At 26.7% G+C, this 23,540-nt stretch overlaps 1 protein-coding gene across 1 annotated transcript; it reads left to right on the top strand.

Moving 5' to 3' along the window:
* Positions 1-7,584: 7,584 nt before the first annotated feature.
* LOC108323388 (uncharacterized) lies at positions 7,585-8,106 on the top strand. Its single transcript, XM_017555832.2, has one exon. It carries the CDS (start codon positions 7,585-7,587, stop codon positions 8,104-8,106), a length of 522 nt encoding a protein of 173 aa, XP_017411321.2.
* Positions 8,107-23,540: the final 15,434 nt, after the last annotated feature.

The following is a 23,540-nucleotide window of genomic DNA, read 5'->3' as shown; positions in this document are numbered from 1 at the left end:
CCATTGCATGGTTGGGAAGTCACCATCAATGTACAGTGTACTAGTGGTTGTTTGATTTATCGAGGAGAAGTTGGAGATACAAGAATCAACAAGATATAAATTCAACCGGATTGATACAATTCTTTATCCAAAACTTTAAGTCAATATGTTAATAAATTTTTTACCTTTATATAGTATTATAGTTTTTCATTTCTATCCAATGTTTGATTTGAACTCACACTTGAATTTTCATCAATAGTAACTCACGAGTGTTCACTGTATTAAAAAAGACATTTTATATTGATTAAAATATGTTTTTTATATCGATTTTTGAATAGATATAAAAGTATAAATATAAAAAGTATTCGACTTTTATAAAAAAATCTTACTTTTATACCGGTTATTTCTAAAATTGGTATAAAATAATCTCTTTTTATGAATTTATTTTAGTTAAGTTTTTAAAGCAAAAACAAACAAATAAATAAAATAAAACTTACAAATCATGGTACTCTTATAAGGATAAGACGTATATAATTTTGCTTCAGAGTTGTATTAAACAATATTTTGTATGAAGAGGAAAAAGGTAAAGTTTTTATGACTATTCTTAACTAATTTATAAAGGTCTAAATCAAAGTCATCCTTTAATTGAATGATGACGAGTTGCTAATCCAGAAGTGCACCATGACAAATGAAGAAAAGGATTTGATATCTTTTTGTGCAAAACTTGCATGTCCACCCAAGTTGTTGTAGCCACATCATAATTTACTATATAAACTCATCTTTTTAAATGATTAACGTCTAGTGTGATTATATCTTTTGTATGGAAGATTGACTTTGATATAATTATTTAAATCTTTAAAGAGAATTTCAAGAATGAGTAAAACTCATACATGAAACTAAGGTAAAAAATCTTAATATAATAAATTTATAAATTTAAAATAGATTTATATGTATCATATTTCTTATATATTTTAGTTTTTCTTATATCTACTTAATCTTAATTTTTAACTTTTAGAACTCTATTCTACGAACAAATGCATCTTGGTTCTAGATGGATGGCATCAAGTAAAGGATAAATTGTATACGCAAATAAATAAGAATGTATTTGTTTTAAAATTATATTTGATAAATTAATTATATAATTATTTTTATTTATTAAACAAGTTCTGTAAAAACATGTCTTGCCATGATTTGGGCAACTCCATCGAGTAGTCTGATTGATTTCTCTACCCTATGTTTTTAAGTTTAATTAACACAATAAAAAAAATATTTAACAGTACTAAAATAAAATCATTTCTATAATGCACCCAAATAATCCATCTTAATATATATAGATATTGATATGATAACGATTTAAATTACGATAAAATTGTATGATATCAATATTTCTTTATCTCTTTTTATAAATTAACTATTTGCTAGAAAATTATACAAAGTTAAATTAAACTAGGCATATAAATTATTATTCTGTTATATACTGTTCATCGATTTGGCATCATGTCATCCACTGAACTCTAGAGTTATCCAGTTGTAAGAGAAAAAGTAGCAATAGGAAACAAACTTCAATTTTGGGTCCCTTTTATTGCAATCACAAGACAACAAGACAAAACAAATTAGTTATATCTGCACAGAATTTTGTCGAAATTATCAATAACATGCTTTTAGAGATACAGAAATACGAATCATGAGATTTAGAGTGAATTTATTATGAGGGTTTAATTTTAAAAAGTAGAAGGGAAAAATTAGGAAAAAAGGTTTAAAAGAAATATATAGCAAATATATAGTTTATTTTTATAAAAATCAATAATTAAAAAGGAACTCTATCGTACGAATTTTGTTTTCATTAATTAGAAAAAATCTTTTATGTATGATATTTTAGATTTTTTTACCGACGTAGGTAGGAGGTAAATGAAATAGATATAAATTTACATACAGTATATAAAAAACTTAAATTTACATAGACAACAAACATAAACTTTTAACCTGTTTTTTTTCTTTATTTTAAGCCTAAAATTTATGTTCTATGATGTCAATGTTGGATTTATTGAAGAGGAGGTTCTTTCTCGGTTACAGAAATACCAATAACATCTGAACTAACTATATAAGAGATCGATATTACTCTTTATCTAAAACCTTAAAACAATTGGTTAATGGATCTTTCAACTTTATATATTGCTCTACTTTCTCATTTCTATCCAATATGAAACTTGAACTCACACTTAGATTTCTACACGAAGAAGCAAGCTAAAACAAATAAACACAAAGATCAAAATTGTAGAACAAACAAATCAATACACTGTAAATGAAAAAGTGTACACATAAATGTTTGAAAAATCTAAGATATGAAAAAAATGAAAAATCTCTACATAATTCAAAAAAACACTACAAAAACTTAAAGAAAATTTTTAATAAGTATCTCAAATAAATTTCTAAAGTATGATAAATGATAGAATTTACATTTAATCATTATACATAAAGCCTATATATAAGGTTGGACGTAAAAACAATTTTTAAGTAAACAGACGAAAACTTTAACAAATTACAAAAGTGTTATTTGCATTTTTCACATCTAATTTTTACATGTCAAACATAAATGGAGGAACAAAATAAACATATTTTGTGTTACATTTGTTTTTTACTTGCTAGAGTAGATTAAGAAGGACATCAATTGATAAAAAAATAATTAAAAAATAAAAGTAAAAAATATGTAGGCTGCCACATTTATTTTTGTTATATGTAATTTTTAATCGATTTTATTTTGAACATGCACGGGAGAAGTTGTTCCTATCAATACATCTTTTTATATTTCTTTCAAATATTTTATATTTTAAATAAATTAAAAATATTTGTGGTAATATCTTCAATTATATATTAAACATTATATTTTACTTTTAAAGCTCTTATTTTGAGTTTTAATGATACATTCTCTCCGTCTTTTTTTTTACAATTATTCTACATTTGAATTAAAATTAGAATTAAATATATTTTTACTTCTTAAACTTTAAAACAATATTATAATTTATTTTTATCCAAAATTTTAATATAATTTTTTAAAAATGAATATATATATATATATATATATATATATATATATATATATATAGTTATTCTAATCTAATTATATTAATCGTTTTTGACGTGTTAAGTCGTTTTTCAGGTTATAGTTTAAATTATTTATACCGTTTGACATATTTTAACTTAAATATTTATTCGAAAAATTGTTTAATATGGAAAAAAAATATTAACATGGTTGGATTTAAAAGACTATATCCATTTATTTTTAAAGTTGAAGACCAAAATGGTTTCAAAATTTTGAATAAAAACAAATTTTAATTTTGTGTCCAAATTTAAGAAAAAAAAAATATTTAACCCATAAAATTAATATTAGTCTTCATTTATATTTATACGTGTCTAGAATGAATCTAAATTTGCATGTACATTCCTACACGTCGCGATTTTAACAGAAAATTTCTACATTGAGTATAAATAATATTTGATATTTTAATGAATATGATTGATAAGAATGTATATATTCACTACGTGCTCAGATTCCTCTTTATAATTGCTAAAACATTTTTAATTTATTAGCTAGTATAAAATTGTAAAAAATTCATGAACAGAATACCCTTGGTTGCAACATTTTTAATTTATTAGCTAGTATAATATTTAATTTACTAAGCTATAAGGATGAAGGAATTTTTTTTTATTAGATATAAAATAGCCTTGGTTGCAACAGATGAAAAATTCATGAATAGAATAAATTTTGGAAACTTTTGTGCATTATAAAAATCAATAAATACTTACTTATCTAAACTTATCCAAGAATGGTGATTAGATAGGGATAAAAAGTATCGTGTGTAGAATATTATTATTGGCTACGAAGAATGTGAGAGTGGACGGTGAGGATTTCACTTCCTGTAAAAATAAATTGTCAAGTTCATCATAAATTTAAAGTGACCACTTTGGCCTCCAAATTTAAAAAAAGAAAAGGCCATTTTCTAAAATGTTTTAGGAAACTATTCCTTTTAAAATAGTTATAAAATTTAGAGGAATTTATAGTTTTGAGTTATGTGAATGATTAATATTTATGATATTTTTGTGGAGGAGAAGAAATAAAGTATATTTGTTTAATAGGTATAATAATTTGAAGTTATAGATGTGCGGTTGAGGAGTGTGAAAAAGACGTAAGTGCATGGCAACTAGTCAAGAATGACGGCATCTTGCCCCCAAAGCATGGAAACCAGAGAACATCCCTCAACGACGCACATTTCTTATCTAAACACCTTTTGTCTTTCTTCCATTTCTTTATATTTTTTAAAAAGTAATAATTTTTTATAAATTAAATATATTTTTTCGCTCTTAAACTGTTATAAAAAATTATGTCTAGTTTGTAAATTAAATTTTAAAATATTTAGTTTTATCGTAATTTATAAAAGTTGGCGTAAAATATTATTTTCAAGAAATGATTAAATTATAAAATATTTAGTTTTATTTTATCTTATAAAAGTTGACATAAAATATTAATTTCAAAAAATGATATGAAGGTTATATTTTAATTTATTATGAAATTATATTTGTAAAAACATTTAATATCAAAAATATATTTTGCTCTTATCCTATATGTTTGGTCAGAAACTGGCCAGTCAACCATTAGTCAGACGTCTCAAACGAGCTACTTGTGATCGAATTGTCATAAAGTCGGAATAGTAATGCAACAAAGGAATTATTCTTAATATTGAACAACTTAAGGTAAAGTGTGACTATTTCTAATTGAATCGTAATTAGGCTGCAACTAATCAAAAACTCAAATCTGTAAATATAAATACGAGGTAGGTGATTTTGCATCGTTAATGCTTGAGTTGTCAAATCTTTACTACTTTGGTATCGGAGTATGTTATGTAGATAATCTTCAAACATAACATACGAATAACACGAATGAATGATAGCGTAAAGACTAACAAATAGACTTACATTCAGAGTCCTTCACAACCTATGAAACCTTAAATCGGTTTATATATTTTTGTTTATCTTTCTAAAATTAAAATTATTATTTTCAAAAAAATTAATTTGGAGAGTATTTGAAGTTAAAGTATTAACTTATACGTAGACTAAACTTATTATATTTGTTTTGGTATATAATAATATATTAAAAAATGTGTGGAAATTGATAAAAGTAACTATAAGTAGAAGTAATAAATGGTAAATAAGTTTGATGGGAGGATGTAATAAATGTGTGTGGAAAGAAGTAGAAAGGAATTTGGTGGTGATTAAAGGAAGAAGGAAGGTAGGTCTATGATGTTGAACACCTGTCAAAACCCCATACCTTCTTTCCTCATTTGGTCTCAGCAGGCCCACCTCAGACTCAGTAACAGAACATTGACACCTGCTCTTTGTCATTCCAACCTTTTCCATTTTCCCTTTTTGGGTTTAGAACCATTCTCGAAGGCTACGTGGTCACTGCTAAGTGGTGAATGGATTTGGAATAGTTTGAAAGAAGCAGGAAAATGAAGAATTCCATATATCTTCCCTGTTGGAGAATTATGGTTGGTAATGGTATCTTTGAAATTGAAAAGGGGTAGCGTTTAGAGCACGAAGCATGCATGCAATGATAGCTAGCAGATAACAGAACATATGCATATGCAGTTGTGCAGTGGGAAGTGAATATAAGTATAATATATATGCATGTGGGGTGAATTAATTGAGAAACAAAGCTAGGTAGGTAACTATTGCTAAGGGAATTGATTCCATCGTGATGAAGAGAGTTAGATGAAGGTGGGTCAGACCACTTCTGTCATGGCAAATCATCTTACGTACATTGCATTGAGTGTATTCAATGCCAGCTAGAATATGGTTCCATTTTTGAAACAACATGCAATCAATCATCCTTCTGCAAACATATCCACTTCTGACTTTACCCTCATCACAACAGTAAATCTACCCATATTCAGGAAGAAAGAGATATGGTTTTAGATTAGTTTACCAGATTCTTCTCTCCAATTTGCTTTCTGCTTTCACCTTCTTTATATGATCTTTGACTGCCTCATTCCTTCGTCGAATTCTCCTTCTGTTTTTGGTTTATATGTTATCTCAACTAGTGCCTAACATTCAGCTACGTGATTTATTAATTACTGCTTCACGTTAAGGTTGATTTACAGAAGTGTAAACTTTATCTTTGAAAGCGACTATTTGATTTCAAAACTATTAATAAAAAAAAGTTAAATATATTTTTAGATTTCAAATATCAATAAAAAATTAAAATTTGTTCTTGTTTTAAATTTTGACACGTTTTGTTTTCTAAATTTTAAAAATAAATAAATATATTTATTTTAAACTATATTTATGTTAAATAGTTAGTAGTTAACTATTTTAATAAAACCATCCGAGATAATGAGAGGGACTAAAAACAAGCGGAAAAAAAATGTTGAGAAACTAATATCAATATATCACTATATATAATGGTAGTCGATGCCAAGTTTGATGTGCTGGTAGTAATGAAAATGCGAAGAGGAATTGTTGTAGTAGAACGAGCTATAGCCATAATAAACAACAAAGTTATGTACTTTTGCAGTGAAACTAGAGTCGTGGATCTGTTTTCGAAAAAATAACAACTTCAAAGTATTGTTTATAAGAACCAGTAATCTATGATAAATATAACAAATATGTTTATTTAACCAAACATAAGCAAAACAATAAGAAATGCAAACAGTTTTCTAGGTGTAGTGATATTCCAATTTGAAGGAGCGTCCTTACATTAAGATTGGGAACTTCTTGATATTTTTTTTTTACATATATAGATAAATTTGTCTCATATATTACATATATAAATTGATTTTAAAATAATTACGTAAGCTAAGTAGTGTTCTTACACGATTTTATATGAAGAAAGTTGTTGGAAATATCACGTCAACTAGATTAGAGATAAAGTCAATTTATAATATATAAGTGAGATGCAAATTTCACCTTACATGCGGTTTTGTGGAGTTGAGTAGGCTTAAATCCACTTTCTAATGAGTTAGGCTTAAACCCACTTTCTAATATGGTATCAAAGTCATGGTTATAGCCTATCCTACCGAGTTCTATATGGGCATTTTATTCTTCTATTCCACCTGTTATCGGATCATCCAATTTCTAGTATCACACACGAGATGTTTATACCTTAGCGTGAAGAAGGTTTATATAAATAGATAATCTATTAGGTAAAGTTAGAGTTATAAATAGATAACTTTAAGATTAAAATATGGAGATAGACGATTTTAAAATTGAAATTGTATATAAATAGACGACTTCAAAGTTAAAATAGTGTAGAGATAAATAACTTCAACTTTGATCATATATGTATAAAGAGTTTACGACTTCTTCGTATTAAGTTGTCTTGTCTATTTATATAATTTTTTTAAAATCTGTTTATACAGATTTGAAAAAAAAACTTATATTCCCCTGTGGAAGCCAAGAAGCAAAAAGACAAACATGAAGGATTTTTCATATTGGTTTAGGTAGCAAATGCAATATGGGTTAGGTTGCCAAGAACATTAATATTTTTGCTTTTCAAGCTTAAGGATAGTTGAATTTAAAAGGAAAACGGAGTAGCCATTTAATCTGATCAAAATGTCAGCACGAATCATATTCTGCGTTGCGGTTTCCCTTGCAACAATAGCAGTTATTGTTTTGGCTGTGCTGTCACCTGTGTCCCACAACAAGAACCACGGAAGGCCGTGGTTGGATCTATCCTTGTACATCCAACAGCCTCAGATACCAACCTTAAAGAGTGACCTCGTACCAAGGGAAGATGGCGGCGCTGTGATCATTCCGCTCGTCCTGACAGAGGGACCGGAGAAGAGTTCACGCGAGGTTGGAAAAGCAGAGGGGTTCGTGATTCTCAGCGACATGTTTCAGCAATCGGCGTTCAATGTGATGTATCTGAGCATCGACACCCCAGATCATAAGGGTTCGCTCAGCGTGCAGGCTCATGAAGACAAACAACAGCTCAAGGTCATCGGAGGCACTGGTTCTTTTGCCTTTGCTCGTGGTCTTGCACTTTTCACCATAGCTGATGAAGCTGCTGCTACTTACCATCTCAAACTTCAGCTTCAATTCCCCAACCATTCCACAAACTCATTACCACCATGATGCACACACGCACTTCTACTTTCATATCCTTTTTTCTTCCATCGTTACTTTCTTCTTCTCCTTCTGCTTAAATCTTCAACCACTCACGTTCATACTCTAATACTAGGATGTGTTCTGATATTTTTAAGGATTTTGAGTTCACTATCATAAATATAAAACATTCTCTTATAGAGGAATAATATTAGATACAATAATTATCTTAATAATTTTATAAATCATGGTTTATGATTTCTAGTTCCTTCGTCATTAAATAAAATTAAAAATTAAATTGATATTATTTAACAAAAAATTAGCATTAATCATATATAATGTACATAAAACTTTATATAAAATTTTAAATAATTATATTAGTATAGAATAAATTGAAATATTATACTTAATAATTTATTTCAAAGATTTACTATTATCAACTTCAAAATGTGAGAACTTATAAATTTAGTAAGATAGAATAAAAAGTAAAATCTAACAAATTAATTATCTTAAAATATATCATTAATATATTTATGTTTTCATTAAACGTATTAGGAATATATAGTAAGCGTACATTATCAACATACAAGTATAATAAAAAAAATTAGACAAATTTACACACTAGATAAGTTTGTTCATGAATTAAACAACTATAAATAAAAATATCATACAAATCTTGTCATATATATTTTATGAGTTTATTTATATATTAATTAGATGAGTATTATAAAAATAATTAGACTAATCGTTCTTTGTGTTAATTAGAAAATTATAGTTTACTTTTATTTCTTACAATAATAATATGTAAAACAAAGGATATAATAATTTTTTCTTAGAAAAATTTTTCAATAAAAAATTTCATCATTTTTATTAAATTATATTATAGATATTCTTATTTTGAATATTCTTTATATTTTTAGTATGTAAAAGTAAACTGATATTATTTAATAAAAAATTATAGCATTAATCATATGTATATAGAATTTAAATAATTATATTTATAATAGACTAAATTGAAATATTGTATTTATAGTTGGTTTTAATGTTTAAAATATATATTTGTAGCAAGAAACATTATACTTCTAAATTTCGATTTATAATATTTGAATTCATATTTTACTATTTTTAATTTCTAAACGAGAGACCATGTAACTTTAGTAATATCCAAATAAAAGGTAAAAGATAATATTAATTGTCTTAAAATGTACTATTAATCTATTTATATTGTTATTAAATAAATCTAAAAATATACATGAAACGAAACGTGCATTAATTAGACGAATTTAAATGTATACAATATATAAATACAAGAAAAAAATATCATATGAGTTTGTTGATATAGTGATTAGACAATTATAGAAAAAAAAAAGAATCTAACAATATATATTAAACAATTATGTCCATAAAAATAAAAGAGTTCAATATATATATTAGACAATTATGTTCACACAGTAACTATATCATTATATAAAAAACATTAGATAAATTATTTTATACGTTGATTATACATGTCAAAGAATAGAATATATAGCAAAAAAATAATAAACCGAGTAAATCGATATACTAATTAGATAAGTTTAACAATATATATTAGATAAATTTACTACATGAGTATAAATAAACAATTATAGGAATCATTCCATACATTAATTAGACAAGTCTCAGAATACTTATTAAATAAATTTTTTTCATACATTTATTAAAGGAGTCGATTAATACATTGATAAGACGACTCTAACAAAATACATTATACTAATTTATCTATGTATATATGATACAAATTTATTAATAAACATTAGATTTATTGATTAAATGAGTCTCATTAAAAGAGTCTAAACAACATTGATTAGCAACTCTTTCTAAACACATATTAAATAAATTTATCCACTTATTGTTTAAATAAGTTCATTATGTAGAATTGAGGTAAATCTAAAAGTTATTTTCTCCGGGACCGGGATTATTAGCGGCCATGGAAGATTCTCGTCCAGATGGTAGCTGGCCAAGCTTTCTCTTAATCTCCAACTCTGTTCACCACAACAACAACAAAAAAAAGATTATGGTGATTTTGTGGTTTTGTTTGCATTAATGATGTTGTATTACATGGTTGGTGTGTAACATCTGGATTTTAAGGTTTTCACTTTGAAGAAAAGAAAAAGACTGATATGAAAAAGAGAATGAAGACAAACTTGCAGTGATTTGAGTGGACGAAAAGGATGCCATTAAAGCAAGCACAATGAGAAGGTAGTAGAAGAAGCAATGCAGACCCATCTTTATCTTTGAAAGCCAGATATAGAAAATGATCCATTCTCAGATATTTATAACCAAAAAAATAATATGAACAATCTATTTTTTATTATACCGTTTTTGGACAATTCCACATCTTCTTAGTTTCATAGCAAAGGTTTAAATTTCACAGAAACTACGAAAACGTGTGGCTATGTCGTCAACCAAGTTTAATAAAATTGAAAACTCACCAACTTTCAAAAAGTTCTCTTCATATATCCAAAGTGCATTGGATAAGACTGATAAATTAATCATTAAATATGAAGTATTGACACTGATAAACTTAAAATAAAAATCTTCAACTGATAAAAGCTATCAGCCCTGCTTTACAGCGTAGTGATTCTCTGATCATACGACTGATAAACCTGATGCTGTTTTTTTTTCTTCCGTTTCAACTTCTTTTTCTGGGTTTGCTATTTTCTTTTTATACCATAGAAATCAACTTTAATATTTATCTTATATTTTATTTAATATAGAATCTTTAATACCTCTTTCCTATTTAATATTATATTTATTGATATTTATTTAATATAAAAATCAACATATCAAATATTTTACTTTAACAAATAATAAATTTTATTAGATATAAAATCTACATTATTCTATACTATGTTAAAGAGTTAATTTAAAATATAATATTTATATTTATTTATACATCATCAAATTATTTTATTTTTAATTAATACGAAATATCTGTGACGTTATATATATAATATAATATATGGAAATTAATTAAATCATTTTCTTAATCTTTCTTTGTCCATGTCTATGCTTCTTCTTTTTGTACACTCTTTCTTTTATCATGAATGCTAAATTCTATCTTAGGAGTAAATCTAAGATAATTGATAAAATTTATAAGACAAAAATAAACGAAACAATTAGGCGTGGGAAATTGAACTTTTTTATTAGTTAAAAGGATGTTTGAACTTGTTGAAAAATATAGGTACAGAAAAATTTGCCACAATTTATTATATGAGTAAATTTGACTCAAATTAAATTTAAATCTATAAAACATTAAATTTATGGTTTGTCATGTATATTCAACTTATCAACACCAATTTATCGAAAAGCTATTAAAAAAAACTAAAATTGGCTGGGTTTTAGTGGAAGCTACTGTGTCATGATGCTGTGATCTAATTTGCGTTTAAAATATTTAATGATAAATATAAGAAATGACAAATATTTATAAGCAAAAAAATTGACTTTACCTTTCATGCATGCGATTACTGCGAATACCTTACGAGGTTCAATTCTTTCATTAACTCGACTTTAAGTTACTATATATTATCAGATAAAATAATGTGGATTACTTAATAGAAAATAAATATGTTTTAAATGTGAGATTTTGTATATATTTTTTAATTTTTTATTTAAATGTAATTTTTTCAATATATTACTCAAAAAGACAGAGTAAGAACTTAGAAAATTGTAGTTGGAAGCATTAATTACAGTGTTGTTATGGATGAAGGCGTTGACGTCTGAAGTGTGTAATTGTTCGATGTGAATTTAGTCAAGGGCAAAACATTAATTACAGTGTTGTTACCAACGAGGACTTGACGTCAAGCTTAACAATGGTTCGACGTCTAATATTTGTATACAAATACAATCATTTCTTAAGTTGGTTCAAAATTGTCTTTCTATTGAACATATTAGGATCCATTTTTAAGTTTTCCTGGAGATTGTTGTCTTGGATTTCAAAGTGCACATAAGACAGGAAAATGCATTTTGAAGGATAGAAATGTGATGAAATCTTACTGAGAGGGGAATCTTCAGAAAACTTAAAATCATGGTTTACCATATGTTTAATGGTGAAACATTTTTAACAAATATCACTATCATTGCATAGTTTGATCTAATAGAGTCTCCATCTTGATCATATTAAAATTAGTTCATTTTTTTAATTTTCTTGAAGATTTTTTATGATCAGATTTCATAGCAAAATGTTATGAAATCTTTCTATTAAGAACATCTTTAGGAAATTTAAAAAATGAATTACACTACGAATTTAAAGTCGGACGTTAGCATCAGTCAACGTTAATTCGACGTCAATTACCTTTGAGGGTTTCAAAAGGAACTTCATTATTAAAAAAATCTATGTACAAAAATGAAAATCAAACCAACAAACGAAGTAGATGTTATGTAAAATGGAGAAGCTGTTTGAAATCCAGATCTATTAACTCGTGGCCTCTAAATTTCTATCACATCTTCAAGGTTCACAAAAATTAATTCTAAAGAGGATGAATCAATGACAAAGAAAAGTCTTGCTTTTGTGAACTTGAAGGAGTTAATAGAGATCAAGAGACAGAAAGTTAACAATATGGATGTTGGTTCCGAAAGTTCTTTAGGGAAACGAAAGTTTGGTAAATGGAGGTGTAGGTTTTACAAAGGATCCAAAAACTCTTTTGGGGAGTGAAACTGTAAGAAATATAAGAAAAGTTTCAAATGAATTTATTTTGGTATGAATATGCAATTGCCTAAGCGGATGTTAAATTTTTACTCAGGGTATAGTTTAACGTCGAAGATGGGTTTAACCAATATTAAAGGATGTCAATTTTATGGTTTCAGACGTCATTAAGTTAATAACGTCAAACATTAATCCTTTTAGACATTTAGGTTATTGCATTTAAGTATAACAATGTCACCGATCTTTTTTAATGTTGGTTTTTTTTGTTTGCTAACATTGAGTGCTATAGCTTGTAACCTTATTTTACACTAGTATGGATATAGGAACAATAATAGATATCTCTATACTTGTCATGTCCAAGATGTTCGTTTGAACATATTTTATATATCAAATATGTTAATCCTAATAATAACTTTATTGTTTATAGATTGATTAGATGGGTATTGAAAAAAATATAAGTCTAGTCATTCTTTATATTAATTAAAAATATATATCTTACTATTATTTCTTACGTAATAATATGTAAAAAAATGTGATATAATAATTTTTCTTATTTTCAATAAAAAATTACATCATTTTTATATTAAATTATATTATAAATATTCTTACTTTTCAATATTCTTTATTTTTAGTTTGTAAAAGTAAACTTGTATTATTTAATAAAAAATTAACATTATTAATAATATGTATGTAGAACTTCATATAAGATTTTAAATAATTATATTTATAATAGGCTAAATGGAAATACTCTTTTAATATTGTAAATTTTGATTCAAAATCTTTGAATTCATATTTTTTTATTTTTAATTTCTAAATAAAAGAGCTTGTGACTTTAGTAATATCGAAATAAAAGATAAAAGATAACAAATTAATTATCTTAAATGTATCATCAATGTATTTATATTATTATTAGATGAATTTAGAAATACACATTAAATGTACATTAATTAGACGAAACTAGTAACTAGACAAATATAAGAAAAAATATTAGATGAGTTTAGTAATACATTAAAGAAATTTGTTGATACATTAATTAGACAATTATATTCATACACTTAACTATATCATCATACATAAAATATTAGATAAGTCATTTTATACATTGATTATATAGTCAAAAAATATGTTGATTAAGTGAGTATAACAACAAAATATTAAACAAGTGTGTCGATACACAATTAGACGAGTCTAACCATAGATATTAGATGAATTTATCCATACAATAACTAGATGAGTATAGGAAAAAAAATTCTACGAATCATTATATATATTAATAAACGAGTTTAAGAATACTCATTAAATAAATTTATCCATACACTTATTAAACGAATCTAATATAACAAAATAGATTGGACTAATTTGTCTAGATTATACGATGTTAGATTTATTGATTAAAAAATAAGTCTAATGAAAGACAATATAAAAGAGTCTAAACAACTACTCTTTCTAAACACATAATAGATAAACTTAAATAGGTTTTACAATACATATGTTATTACGTTCACTGATACGAGTTTAAAACTAGTCTATATCTCAATACTAAAAGTTATTTTCTAATCAGAACCGGGACCGGGATTATTAGCGGCCATGGGAGATTCTCGTCCAGATGCTAGCGGGCCAAGCTTTCTCTTAAACAACAACTCTGTTCACAACAACAACAAAAAGGTTATGGTGATTTTGGGGTAGTTTTTGCATTAATGATGTTTTATTACATGGTTCGTGTTGGGTTTTAAGGTTTTCACTTTGAAGAAAAGAAAAAGACTGATATGAAAAAGAGGAACGAAGACAAACCTGCACTGATTTGAGTGGACGAAAAGGATGCCATTAGAGCAAGAAGAATGAGAAGGTAGTAGAAGAAGGAATGCAGAGTCATCTCTATCTTTAAAAGCCAGATATAGAAAATGATCCATTCTCACAGAATATTTATAACTACAAAAATAATATGAACATCTCTATTTTTTATTATACCGTTTTTGTTGGAGAATTCCACATCTTCTTCTTAGTTTCATAGCAAAGGTTTGAACTTCACAGTAACTACGAAATTAGAGCTGGAAAACTGGTGTGAAAACTCATCAACTTTAAGTAAAGTTCTCTTCGGATCCCACGTGAATTGGTATAAGACTGTTAAATTAATCATTAAATATGAAGTATTAACACTGATAAACTTAGAATAAAAATCTTCAACTGATAAAAGCTAGCAGCCCTGCTTTACTGCATAGTGATTCTCTGATCATACGTGATGCTGCTTTTCTTCTTCGGTTTCAACTTCTGTTTCTGTGTTTGTTATTTTCTTTTTATATACGAGCAAGTGCTTATACCACACAAATCAACTTTAATATTTATCTTTTATTTATTTGATATAGAATCCTTAATTAATACCTCTTTCCTATTTAATTATATTTATTTATAAAAAATCAACATTTGAAATATTTCATTCTAACAAATAAAATTTTTTATTAGGATATAAAATTTACATTATTCTATACTATGTTAAAGAGTTAACTTAATATTATTTTATTTTTAATCAATTTAATCAATAACATGTGAAAGGATGTTATTGAACTTGTTGAAAAATATAGGTAAAGAAAAATTTGCCACAATTTATTATATGAGTAAATTTGACAATGGATTCAATTTAAATCTATAAAACATTAAATTTATGGTTTGTCATGTATATTCAACTTCTCAACACCAATTTATCCAAAAGCTATTAAAAAAAACTAAAATTGGCTGGGTTTTAGTGGAAGCTATACCGCGTCATGATGCTGTGATCTAATTTGCGTTTAAAATATTTAATACCAAATATAAGAAACGACAAATATTTATAAGCAAAAAAAGTTGACTTTACCTTTCATTTACTAGGAATATCTTACTTACGATGTTCAATTATTTCAGTAATTCCACTTTTAATTTACTATATATTATTAGATAAAATAATGTGGATAACTTAATAGAAAATAAATATGTGTTAAATATATATATATATATATATATATATATATATATTATATTATTCACTTAGTCGTTTTTTTTACTACACTTTTTTTTCGTTCTCCTAATTATTTAGCTTGTTTTATATAATAAAATTCATTTATAGTTTGAAATATTTTTCTTCTTATAATATTTATATGATTATGTTTTAATTATACATTATTAATTACAATTAATTAAATATATTTTAATTTAAATATTTATGTTTCTTTTTAATATAGTTACATAAAAATATTTAAAATATTTGACAAACCTAATCATCTTTCATGTGGAGCCATTCAATACGATAGTATTGGATGACTTATAAGAGCAGCTTGTTATATTCTTTGAATCTATCATTTATTTATTAAACCTTTAGCTGCATTATGAATTTACTTCTGGGTCAGAACGTCAAATAGAACTATAATTTATTTATTAGAACTTATGACATGACTTATATTTTTTTATTTAGTTAAAATAAATTAAAATCTTTACATTAAGAAATATTTACTTGCTAAAAATAACCACAAATTTCACAACTATAAATATATTATGTATAAAATTATTGTACTGAAATTTTAATAAAAAATCTCTTGAACCTATATATTACTTGAAAGTATAATAATATCTACATTATTATTACATAGGAACAATTTCTCAATTCCTTAAAAATTACAAAATATTTATATATAATATTTTTTGAACTATCTAACTTTAATGAGAAATAATAAAAGATAATAATGAACTTTGTCATCAAGACTGAATAACTCAGATGTATAATATTACATACCACAAATCCTTTAATAATTCTATAACTTATTTTTTTTACTCATTTAGAACTTCTACTTCTTGTAAATACTAGAATCATATTAAAAATGTGTTGATTAAAAAATTATTGAAATGAGTTAAAATCTTTATCTTAATCAAGTTACACAATTTAAAATTTAGTTATTTTAAAATACTTTTAAAATTGCTTCACCAACTATTTTTAATATAAAAAAACAATTATAAATAATTAAAACACATATTCTTAAACTTTGGAATATATTACTATTTTAGAAATTATTGCATTATCTTACTTGTTGAGAAGTAAGTTGGAGAAAAATAAATGCTTGGAAACAAAATTACAATTGGATTACTTAGAATTGAGGTAAATTTAAAATTCATTTTCTAATTATTATGACCGGAGCCGGGATTATGAGCGGTCATGGGAGATTTTGGTGTAGTTGGTTGGACGCCAAGCTTTCTCTTAATCTCCAACTCTGTTCACAACAACAGAAAAAAAGGTTATGGTGAGTTTTTGTATTAATGATGTTGTGTTACATGGTTGGTGTGTAACACGTGGATTTTAAGGTTTTCACTTTCATGAAAAGAAAAATACTATGATATGAAACAGAGGAGCGAAGACAAACCTCCATTAATTTGAGTGGAAGAAAAGGATGCTATTACAGCAAGAAGAATGAGAAAGTAATAGAAGAAGGAATGCAGACCCATCTTTATCTTTAAAAGCAAGATATACAAAAATGATCCATGCTCGCAGGTATTTATAACCTATAGCCACGCGTTTTCGTAGTTGGTGTGAAATTCAAACCTTTCCTATGAAGCTAAGATAGATGTCTTTGTGGTTGGTTATATGTGTGATGTTTCAGTTTTCCAACGACCCAGAACAAAAGAAATGCATAATTTATTAAGTATAGTCAACATAATTCAAAAAATAAAGTAAATTAAAAATATTTGTGACCTGATTCACAACATAAACGAATTATTTATAAAATTTTATTTCCAGTATATATAAATGTATAAAACACTTAAACACTTTTAATCAAATTAAAAAATATTAAATTTGTAAATATTGAATTTAAATATTTTATTTTCAGTATATATAAATGCATAAAACACTTAAAAACTTTTAATCAAATTAAAAAATATTAAATTTGTAAATATTGAATTTAAATCCTTGAAAAACAATTATTAGGATTCAATTTCAAAAAATTTAAGTCTTCGACCTAGTCAATTGGTGTTTTTGAACTAAAATAACAAGTAACAAAACATTATTATCATTCTTCGTCATCATTATTTTATTATTATTATTATTATTTTAGGTTGAAAACGAAAGATATCTTTTTCAGTCTCTTAAATTGGAGTTGCTAATTAACTGGATTTTATGACATTTTTTCGGACTTAATTTGTTAATCCAACGTATCTAGGTCAAATTAACTCATTTTTAATCTATACTAATTTTAAAAGAATATATATATATATATATATATATATATATATATATATATCAAGTCAATTAGATTCTGTATGTTTTTGAACCAGAAAATTACTAGTCTTGTATTTATTAGTTGGCAATTAAACCAAATTGACTCGGTCCTGAACTTGCAAACACGTTGGGATTAACTAATATTAACACCTCTACTTAAATTGCTAAATCCACGTTTGAAACAACATAATTTCACATATAAAAAATTAATAAAAAAAACTGCTTATATCAATTGATAATACTGTATAGTTGTATCATAATGCAACCATAGCATTCCGAAGAACCAAAAATATGTTTTTTTTTTTTGTTTTTTATCATGTGCCGTACATTTGGACAAGGTGAGGAGGTGAGAATAGTAATTTCACAAGCTTCCTTGAAACCTCTGACTCTGTCCAAAAACAAAGAAAATTTGCATTCAGCAAAGTCAAACTTCGAGAAAACCAATGAAAAATTAAAGTCAAGATGAACACTTGTTTTTCATTATTTATTAAAGATCAATTGGATTAACATGTATGTATGGTTTATAAAAATGAAAAATTGCATTCATATTTATAGCCCTATTTGCAAGTTAATTAGAAAATTTTTCATATTTAAAATTTAAATACATTATCATTTATATTTAACTTTTAATTTCTTAAAAATCTCGATAAAATATTAGAACTAATATATTATTTAATGTTTGTGAGTTTGACTTGTGAGGACATGGATGAGCTGTGAAACCTTTACAAGCATTATGAATTCAGTTTTGGTCAGACAGTAAAAATAAAACTATATTTGTTTGTTTATTAAAACCATGACTTATTTATTTTATTAAAATAAGTTAAACCGATTAAACTTATAAGAACAAATGGATATTTTACTCTATGAATTATTATAATATATAATTTACTCTATGAAAAAATAGTTAAATTCCATTAAGTTTAAATCATATTAAATTATCATAATATATAAATAAAATATAATCCTTATTTACCAAAATGGATCTTTGAAGAAGTTATGGGAAATAGAGAAGGTGCCGGGACCCGGAGCTGCTATCGGAGGTGGAGGTGGCCTTGGTAGCCTCCCAAGCTTTCTTTTAATCTCCAACTCTGTTAAAAATAATTATAATTATTTTTGTGAGAAAATTGATGGAATTTATTGAAAAAATAATAATGAACATTTTATTGAAAGTTCCACTTCTATTAAAAATAAAATTAATTTAAAAAATAAAATTAATTTATAATATAAAATTAATTTATAATATATAAGTGAGATGTAAACCTCACTTTAAAAGTCGATTTGTGAGGATGATTTAAGATTAAAACTCACTTTTTATAAAAAAAACATGAAAGAAGAAATTATTGTTTAAATTTTGTCTCGTTGCTTAAATAACATAAGACTGTTGAGTAGAGTAGAAATAATAATTTATTTTTAAAAATTATCGTAAATGCTTGAAAAAGTTAAATATTAAATTGTAATTAGATTTACTTTTATAAAAAGAAAAACACTATGAAAATAAGGAATGAAGACGAACCTGCATTAACGTGAGTGAAGGAAAATGATGTGATAAAAGCAAGAACAATGAGAAGGTAGTAGAAAGAATGCAGAGCCATTTTTAAAAGTCAGATTTCAAAACGATGCATGCTGTGAAATTTATAAACAGAAACATGAACATTTGCGTTGACTTTGGTACGACTCTGTCTTAGCATTTATTTGCCACTTAAAATGTAGACTTGAAACTATACAGAAAGGTCATGTTTTATAATTTTCTAATTTTTAACATTTATTTTTACTACCTACTTAGTACATTTGGATGATAAATTTTAAATAATAATAATACGTTTTTATAGATTTTCATATATTAGAACAAAAGACTATGTTTAAGAAATTCAAAAATCATAATTTTATGAGTAATTTAATTATTTAAATTAACTTATTTTAAATTTTGACTAATAAATAAGAATTCTTTATATAGTTTATATTTTTTATTTTCTTAACTTTATTTTAATTGGAACCTTATCATTTTGACTAAAATTGAAACATTGGAATGACTATTACTTTCTTTTAATGTTGACTGAGTTTTTTATATTATTAAGTTTTTTTTAATTTTTAGGGTTTTATATTTGTTGTAGATTAATATTGTTTTTCTCTAGTTGTTAATTACTGTTTTCACCGTTAATTTAGAGAACCTAATTTAAGACACATATCAATTAGATCTTTTTCACCGTTAATTTATTTATCAATAGTTTGCTAGAATTTCCTTTTTATAATATTGATTAGAAAAAAAAATCAACCTAACCTTGATAAAAAAAAAAGTAGGCAAAAAATCACTATTAACAATATAATAAAAACATACTTAATTCATGTCAACTTAAAATTATTGTCACCGTTAGCTGAAAATAATATTGACTGACATTAATGGAGAAAAAGTTTAGTCAATATCATTTATGATTAACTCAAACTTTGACTAAAAAATAATATCAATTAATATTCACTATAAAATATTATCAATATAGATATTTTTTTTAATTATTAACATTCTTAATATTTAAATAATTTTTTACATTTAATAATAATTTAAATACTTTATCAAATAAAAAATAATTACCTTATTTAAATAAAATGTAAAATAATTCGAGATGAGAAAAATATAAATTTAATATATTTAAATGTTTTAAAAAACATAAAATTTCAAATGACATTTTTCACAACTTATAATTGAAACAAATTGTAGTAAGAATCGGTTTTAATGTTGATTTCAACATAAAAACAAACACACTATACACGCTCGCTAAAATTGCTCTATTTTTTTTTATCGAGAATTCAAATATAAATTTATAACTTTCACTTTAAATAAACTTTTTTTTTATAAATTTATTATTTTAAACTTTTAAAATAAAGATATTGATATATATCATTGCTATTTTTCCCATCATTACTTTGATTTCTTTGAATTACTCTACTTTTTTTCTACCTTCAATTATTTAATACCATCATTAGGATTTAATTTCAAGAAATCTAAGCCTTATCCGATGGATTTAATTTAATAGATGTATTTGGAGTTAAAATTAACAACCAGCGTCATCTTTTTCATATTATATTATTTATACTATATACCGATAGATCTTAGCAATTTCGTCAGTTTATCCATCACAACTAATCTGACCACTCGACCATCCTATCAGTCTAACCATATTGTCTATTTCGCCTATTCAAGGTAGCTTTGATAGATCGGTCAACTCATCTATCTCGGTCATCTAGTTAGTCCAATCCATTATCTCCATCCTAACCAACCTGTCTATCTTGGTCATTTCGTCGTATGTCCATCAAGCTAGCTTGATCAACTCGTTCATTGTAACTATCGCGTCAGCTTAATTATTTATTCCGACCATTCTATCATTTTATTTAATTGTCTAGTATGTTCAATCCAATCATTCCATCAAAATAATAATTGAAAATTCATTCTATAAAAACTAAAAAATAAAGCTAAAAAGGACAACATAATATCGAAAAACAACTTCATTTAACACTGAGACAAAAAGAAATATGGTTAAAGAAGACTTAACTTTCAATTTGATAGTTACCCAAAAAAAAAATAGAAAAACAAACTTTAAAGAAGTTGAAACCTAATAAGAAAATGAAAAACTGGAAAAGTAATATAAGTTGAAGAAGGAAGAGTAAGAAATTTTGAGTGACAAATGGACAAATGGCTACAAAACCAAAAAACTAAACAGGTTTCATGTTATCATGTTGGGTATTTTTGATAATTTTTTATGTTTTTTTTTTCTTACATAGAAGTCTGCCATCCACGAGTTAAGTGCCAAATAAAAAGAATTATAGGGCTCTTTTATACACTCTTCCTATCAAACCAAACAATTAAGTGGAATGAAAAAAAAAATATTATTTAGAAAATTAAAATGAAAAACGATGTTAAATGTGAAACAGGCTAACAGCGTCCATGAAATATGATGTTCATGTTTCTGTTTATATAATATTTCCCAACACTTATCATTTTTGAAATCTGGCTCTGCTTTCTTTCTACTACTTTCTAATTCTTCTTTCTTTAATGGCATCTTTTGTAAGGACCGTATATTAGAAAAGAAAATGTGGTGGAGGTGGGCCTCATGTGGGTAGCTGAGCATGTGAAGTGGTGGGGGCTTCCTAGAATGATTGGTGTGGTAGGGAATGGCTTCACGGGGAGGCAGCTGTTGAAGGGGTAAGGGAGTGCACGGGTTCTACTTCTTAAAGGGGAAGGGTTTGGGAGGTTAAAAGGGGGGGCTATGGGTTCTGCCGGGAGGGGAAATTCTTGCTGCCAAATTTGAGAGGGGAGAAGTGGGAGCTGCTGTTGACGCTGCAAGGAGGCTTTGGTGGTGCATTTGGAAGAGTTGAAGAGTGGCTGGCAGTTCTGGGAAAGAGGAGAAGTGAAGAACTTTTGAAGTTGGAAGGAGATCAAACTCTATGGAAGTAATTCAAGGAAGTCTTCAAGAGGTAAGGGGAGTTGGATTTTCTGGATGTTGATAGTGGTTGCATGAGTAGGATGCTGGAAAATTGTGGTTGTATGTATGGTTGGACTGAAATTGATGTGTTGATTCATGTATGAAATCTTGTATGTTTTGGAATTGAAGGAAATTGGAATTTCATAGCTTTTTAGTCATTTGGAGAGGAAGTGAGGTAGTGATTTTGAGCATTTGGGGTCTAGAGTGTTATTGAGCCTTGGGAAGAGTTTCACTCACTGTATTATGACTTGTTAGAACCATCAAATCGATCAAAATAGGTGTAAAGTGGTAGAATTGGATTTTGGGTATCTAAGTTGTGAAAATTGGTGTTTTATGGTTGAATTTGAGTATGAATCCCTTAAGAATTGAATATGGAACGTCTATAATCAGTTAGATAAGTTCAATCTAGTATAAAACATGAATTTAGGGTGTTAGAAGTTAATAAAAAGGGTTGAAAATGGTAAAACGAGGTTCTGGCCTCAAATCTGCTGAATTCTGCATTCTGCAGAATTCTCGCCCGGGCGCCCCTGTCGCGCCCAGGCGCCCCAGCCTCTGGAAATTTCGCGCCCAGCATGTCGCGCCTGAGCGCGAGATGCTGCGGAGCGCGTTCGTCCGAGCCAAATTGGACGTTCGTCCAATTTGATCGACCAAGCGTTCGGTCTTAAGTTTCTGTGAGCGAGCGTTCGCCCTTCAACTTGAGCGTTCGTCCAAACACTGTTATGTTGAGCGTTCGTCCAAATAGTGAACGTTCGTCCTTCCCCACGAGCGTTCGTCCGAATCGTTCCGCAGTGAGCGTTCGTCCAGACTGCTCAGCAGCGAGCGTTCGTCCAAACAGTGTGATATTGAGCGTTCGTCCAAACACTGTTATGTTGAGCGTTCGTCCAAATAGTGAACGTTCGTCCTTCCCCACGAGCGTTCGTCCGAATCGTTCCGCAGTGAGCGTTCGTCCAGACTGCTCAGCAGCGAGCGTTCGTCCAGACTGCTCAGCAGCGAGCGTTCGTCCAAACAGTGTGATATTGAGCGTTCGTCCAAACACTGTTATGTTGAGCGTTCGTCCAAATAGTGA

The sequence above is a fragment of the Vigna angularis genome, chromosome 1 (genome assembly GCF_016808095.1).
Source record: "Vigna angularis cultivar LongXiaoDou No.4 chromosome 1, ASM1680809v1, whole genome shotgun sequence".
Taxonomy (NCBI): Eukaryota; Viridiplantae; Streptophyta; class Magnoliopsida; order Fabales; family Fabaceae; genus Vigna; species Vigna angularis.
Note: the sequence above shows the minus strand (reverse complement) of the source record. Positions and strands in the feature narration are given on the sequence as shown.

Bases quoted from the DNA above. Each gene is read 5' to 3' on its own strand.
- LOC108323388 (XM_017555832.2), top strand. From the start codon at position 7,585: ATGTCAGCACGAATCATATTCTGCGTTGCGGTTTCCCTTGCAACAATA.